The 6251-nt window shown below is 34.3% G+C and overlaps 2 protein-coding genes across 2 annotated transcripts in view; both read left to right on the top strand.

Moving 5' to 3' along the window:
* On the top strand, nt 9–1052 carry LOC109129575 (calcineurin B-like protein 8). The gene is made up of 5 exons (XM_019237973.1): nt 9–120; nt 273–325; nt 448–528; nt 609–721; nt 822–1052. The coding sequence occupies exons 1-5, from the start codon at nt 21–23 to the stop codon at nt 874–876; spliced, it is 402 nt and encodes a 133-aa protein (XP_019093518.1). The 5' UTR covers nt 9–20; the 3' UTR covers nt 877–1052.
* The window catches only part of LOC104754181 (phosphatidylinositol 4-kinase gamma 2-like), a 5380-nt gene continuing 2672 nt past the window's right edge, over nt 3544–6251 (top strand). Inside the window, exons 1-2 of the mRNA XM_010476319.2 lie at nt 3544–5204; nt 5291–5506. Of these exons, the coding sequence (XP_010474621.2) occupies nt 3894–5204; nt 5291–5506 (1527 nt within the window). The 5' untranslated portion in view covers nt 3544–3893. The remainder of the gene's footprint in view (nt 5205–5290; nt 5507–6251) is intronic.

Genomic DNA, 6251 nt, shown 5'->3' with positions numbered 1-6251 from the left:
TGGTGGTGCAGGTGTTTTATATGTTTGATAGGAAACGAAACGGTGTGATTGAGTTTGGAGAATTTGTTCGTTCCCTTAGCATCTTCCATCCATACACTCCCGAACATGAAAAGTCCGCATGTACGTAACGTACTTACATTTAGGATCATGAAAATATGCGTTTTTGATGTTACGTATCTAAAAGATAAAGTACTAACACATTTATAAATAATATATTTCATATAGAGGTTTTTGACTAAATAGATTACGTATGTGTGTGGTAAAAATTGTAGTTATGTTCAAGCTTTTTGACCTCCATGGAACCGGCTTCATCCAGCCCCATGAGGTACTGATAAAATGCTATACATATCATCAATTGGTGTAATATATAAAATTGATGTATGTATGCTGTATGCATATAAACATTTTGATGTGTAACTGTAAATATATGGTTTGGTGGGAAAATAGTTGAAGAAGATGGTGGGCGCACTACTAGGTGAAACAGACTTAGAAATATCGGAAGAATCTATTGAAGCTATTGTGGAACAGGTCCTAAATTTTTTCATTTATTTTGTAACATTAACATTCGTATTTAATATCTCATCCTGAATTTGTTACCAACGTAACAGACGATGCTCGAGGTTGATACAAACAAAGATGGGAAGATCGATGAAGAAGAGTGGAAAGAGCTCATCGCTAAGAATCCTTCAATCCTCAAGAACATGACTCTACCTTACCTCAAGTATACTATATTTAATTGTTCGCTTTTTATTTCAATTTTTTTTTTTTAATATATCTTTCTTGTAATTGATAACTTACGTCCTCGTATAATGATTTTACAGGGAAGTGACTTTAGCATTTCCAAGCTTTGTACTCGACTCCGAGGTAGAAGACTAGAGAGAATCGGATACCTTCAGATCAACAAGTCTATAAACTGGTTTTACAAATTTATATTATCATGCAATGCATGTTTCACGTTCGTTTTAGTTATTACTGTTGATATCGATTCAATTCGAAGGGAATTTTAAATCTGGGTTACCTAAACCGTTATGAAATTAAACCGATTGTTTTGTAACACAAAGCCGTGGGTCTCTCTAGTTTAAGTATATATGGTCCGATTCAAATTGTCCTATTTTTTATCGTGAGCGAATGATCTGAGGACACGTGGGATAAGATGGCCACACTCGTAACGGTCACTGGTTGAGAGCGCAACGGCTATAGAGGAGCCACGCACCAGTGCAACTAGAAGAAGAAGTCTACAACAGCGTCGGGTCCACACGTGTGTCGTTGTATCTGCGTCCAAAATTGCTTTTGAATTTTTAAATTACTCAAAGAGTTATTTTTTGTGTACTCCTTTTTCACGTACCAAATCGTGATTACATTAACTGATAAATAAATATATGTGTCAGCAGCTCCGATCGATTAAAGCCACCGGCGGCCATACTAGACATTTTCAACAACTCATTTATATTAATTAATTTAGGGAAGCTTTTAATTTAGATGCTGCTATTTGGTTTTATAAAATCGAATTATATTTAAGTTTTTAATGAAATTTAACTTAGATATTAACTGGTTATACTTGGTCATATGTCAGACTAGAGAATTTGGAAACAACTAAGTAAACCAAGGATAATTTTGAGGATTTTTTAAAGGATAAGAATATAAGCCAAGGATATATAGATGCATGAACTGGTAATGGAATCTTGTCGAAAGAAACGTTATGTATCTAATAAATATTTTATATTATTGTTATGATGACTCACTTTCCTTTGAACCTTCTTTCGTGGTACATACAACAATTGTTGTTGTAACGTTCACCATTACTAATTGAAAAAATCCTATAAAAGTTGTTATTATACTTATATATACATATATCATAATATACTAAACTATTTAATATTATTTGTGAGTTGTGTGTGATTCATGGTGATATATTTTCATAGAGAATTAGCATGTCATTATGTTACTGGTGTGGTGTATATATACAATAATAATTCAAAGCTAGAAGTTGGAAAAAATTACGTTTAATTTATTGAATGGTTAAACTTAAACAGGACTCGTTTTATATTATTTTATTTTATATTGATAAAAACAGGAGGAGGATTCTACGAACCTAGCGGCTACATTACATTACTCATTAGTACTCATATAATGTATTTAGATATTATATTAAAATGATCCTACTATTAGTATAAAACTATGTAATGAAATGATGATTTAGGCTTTTGAGACATGATTTTACTATTTTATTTTTGGTAGAGGAAAGAGAGGACCCAAGTACCATGTGCAACGGCAATAATCTCGGTTTTCAGACCAGTTCAAGTTTCCCTAAAAAAATTTAAAATGTTTCGTCTCTATATCCCATCTCTTTTGATATTTTTTTTTTTTAAAGAAAATGATTAGTCACTTTAATGAACGTTTTTAGATTTTTGTTTCCTTACAAAAGAATGACACGTGGCGAGATATTATTGCAGAAATGACTCACACGATACCGTCGTCGTTAGCCTGCAAACCCCAAAAGCCACGTCAATATTCCCGTTAATTCGATGCCGGCATCATCACCACGTTACATCCGTTAGTCAGATAAGAACGGATTTATTAATAATATAGTTATCTTAATTTTTTTTTTTTTTGACAANAAAAAAAAAAAAAAAAAAATCTATCGATCCGAAGATCCATTTCGAGAAATTGGTGGCTTTTTTTGTTTTTGTTTTTGTTTTTTTGTTGGTTTCTATTAATCTTCGTTTCCAATTTAAGATCGTTTCTAGAACTTTCTGGGTATATATTTTTTATTTATTTTATAATTGACTCATGAGTTTATCATAGATAGTCTCCTTTTTAGGGTGGTTCAGGGGAGGTTTGATTTAGTATTTTTGGTTTGTTGGTAGAGGTTTTTTTTTGGATCTTCCGAANGTCGTTGTATCTGCGTCCAAAATTGCTTTTGAATTTTTAAATTACTCAAAGAGTTATTTTTTGTGTACTCCTTTTTCACGTACCAAATCGTGATTACATTAACTGATAAATAAATATATGTGTCAGCAGCTCCGATCGATTAAAGCCACCGGCGGCCATACTAGACATTTTCAACAACTCATTTATATTAATTAATTTAGGGAAGCTTTTAATTTAGATGCTGCTATTTGGTTTTATAAAATCGAATTATATTTAAGTTTTTAATGAAATTTAACTTAGATATTAACTGGTTATACTTGGTCATATGTCAGACTAGAGAATTTGGAAACAACTAAGTAAACCAAGGATAATTTTGAGGATTTTTTAAAGGATAAGAATATAAGCCAAGGATATATAGATGCATGAACTGGTAATGGAATCTTGTCGAAAGAAACGTTATGTATCTAATAAATATTTTATATTATTGTTATGATGACTCACTTTCCTTTGAACCTTCTTTCGTGGTACATACAACAATTGTTGTTGTAACGTTCACCATTACTAATTGAAAAAATCCTATAAAAGTTGTTATTATACTTATATATACATATATCATAATATACTAAACTATTTAATATTATTTGTGAGTTGTGTGTGATTCATGGNAAAAAAAAAAAAAAAAATCTATCGATCCGAAGATCCATTTCGAGAAATTGGTGGCTTTTTTTGTTTTTGTTTTTGTTTTTTTGTTGGTTTCTATTAATCTTCGTTTCCAATTTAAGATCGTTTCTAGAACTTTCTGGGTATATATTTTTTATTTATTTTATAATTGACTCATGAGTTTATCATAGATAGTCTCCTTTTTAGGGTGGTTCAGGGGAGGTTTGATTTAGTATTTTTGGTTTGTTGGTAGAGGTTTTTTTTTGGATCTTCCGAAATCGATTTTGTTCCATGGAAGGGTGTCTATTTTAGGTTTTTTTTTTTTATTTTTTTTTTAATTTTTTTATTATTTCAAATAGGAAATGTCAGTAGCTGATGTTGCTTTGAGTCCGATTCATAGAGGAGGAGGAGGATCGGGTTTTGCTTTTGCTCACCAACAACATTCAAGAGAGCACTACTCTACTGTCAACTCTGTTTTGGTCTTCCTTAGCATCTCTGGTTCTACTACGATGCCTATGCTCATCTTGGAGTCTGATTCCATCGCCGAGGTCAAACTTAGGATCCAGACTTGTAATGGTTTTAGGGTTAAAAGACAGAAACTTGTTTTCAGTGGTCGAGAGCTCGCTAGGAACGCCTCACGCGTCAAGGACTATGGTGTCACTGGTGGTAGTGTCTTGCATTTGGTGCTTAAGCTCTATGATCCTTTGCTTGTCACTGTCATCACCACTTGCGGCAAGTTCTTTCGGTTTCATGTTGATCGTCGTAGGAATGTTGGTTATTTGAAGAAACGGATCTCTAAAGAGGGCAAAGGGTTTCCTGAGGTTGATGATCAGGAGATCTTGTTTCGAGGGGAGAAGCTTGATGACAGCAGAATCATTGGTGGGATTTGCAAAGATGGCAGCAACTCTGTCATCCATTTGCTTGTTAAGAAATCCCTGAAAGAAGCTTTTTATCTTCCCGCTCCTGTGATAAGAGAAGAAGATGCTTCTTCTGGTAAAAAAGACGTCTTGTTAGAGCCTCTTGTTCTTAACCCTGATGTGGAATTGCCTAAGGTCCTCGAGGAGATGATTGACCGCACGGTTGATGGGTTGAACAAAGGTAATCCACCTGTGAGATCAGCTGAAGGAACGGGAGGGACCTATCTGATGCAGGATTCTTCAGGTCTCAACTATGTATCTGTCTTCAAGCCCATGGATGAGGAGCCAATGGCTGTTAACAATCCTCAGCAGCTTCCCGTGTCATCAGATGGTCAGGGATTGAAGAGAGGAACTAGGGTAGGAGAAGGGGCAACTAGAGAAGTTGCAGCTTACTTATTAGATCATCCAAAAAGCGGCCCGAGATCTGTGTCTAGACAAGTTATGGGTTTTGCTGGTGTGCCGCCAACTGCAATGGTCAGAAGCTCTCACAGAGTGTATAATTATCCAAAGGGATTTGACGGTTCTGTTTCAAATGATGCCAAAGTTGGTTCTTTGCAAATGTTCATGAAGAACAATGGAAGCTGCGAAGACATTGGCCCTGGAGCTTTTCCTGTTGAAGAAGTGCATAAAATCTGTGCCTTTGACATAAGAATGGCAAATGCAGATCGACATGCTGGAAACATATTGACCGGGAAAACTGAAGAAGGAAAAACTGTTCTAATTCCCATCGATCATGGCTATTGTTTGCCCGAGAATGTAAGTTCTCTCTTCACAACTTTATTCAACATTGATCCCTCCAATATATGTACAAGTAGAACTGATTTATTGAAATGTGTTTGCAGTTTGAAGATTGCACATTTGAGTGGCTTTACTGGCCGCAAGCCAAACTCCCGTTTTCTGCAGACACTCTTGACTACATTAAGTCTCTAGATTCCGAACAAGACATCGCGCTTCTGCAACACCATGGCTGGAATGTACCTGAAGCTGTCTCACGCACACTACATATCTCCACGATGCTGCTGAAGGAAGGCGCTGAGAGAAACCTAACGCCGTATCAAATAGGAATNCACTTTAATGAACGTTTTTAGATTTTTGTTTCCTTACAAAAGAATGACACGTGGCGAGATATTATTGCAGAAATGACTCACACGATACCGTCGTCGTTAGCCTGCAAACCCCAAAAGCCACGTCAATATTCCCGTTAATTCGATGCCGGCATCATCACCACGTTACATCCGTTAGTCAGATAAGAACGGATTTATTAATAATATAGTTATCTTAATTTTTTTTTTTTTTGACAACATATAGTTATCTTAATAGTTATCTTAATATTTGAACTAAAAAAAAAATAGTTATCTTAATATTATCTTAAAAATTGTAAAATGGTACTTAGTTATAAACTTATAAACAAAACACTCCATATCTTAGAAATTAAGAGAAGACATATCATCAATTCATAATTTAAACTAAAAAAAAAATTAATTTATATAGAATACATATTTTTTTTTTTAAAAGGTGAAGGGAATATTAGTATTATTTGTAGGCTTTTTTTATTATTTTAAAGAAAAAAAGAAAGTAAACGGTCGTGAATGTGAAAAATTAACGGCGTTAATAATAAAATACAGAAAAGAAAAAAATAAAAAAAAAAGGAATCCGGAAAAAGGCTAAAGGAGGGGAGCGAGCGCGTCTTCTTCTATTTAAGGAAACAGCTCTCTCTCTCTCTCTCTCTCCCTCTCCCCTTCTTCTAATTCTATTGATCCCAAAATCTTCTCTTTGTTCATTCCGTAGATTTTGTTTCTTAAG

Source organism: Camelina sativa, chromosome 16 (assembly GCF_000633955.1).
Source record: "Camelina sativa cultivar DH55 chromosome 16, Cs, whole genome shotgun sequence".
In the NCBI taxonomy this organism is placed as follows: Eukaryota; Viridiplantae; Streptophyta; class Magnoliopsida; order Brassicales; family Brassicaceae; genus Camelina; species Camelina sativa.
This window is presented reverse-complemented; position numbering and strand designations above follow the sequence as displayed.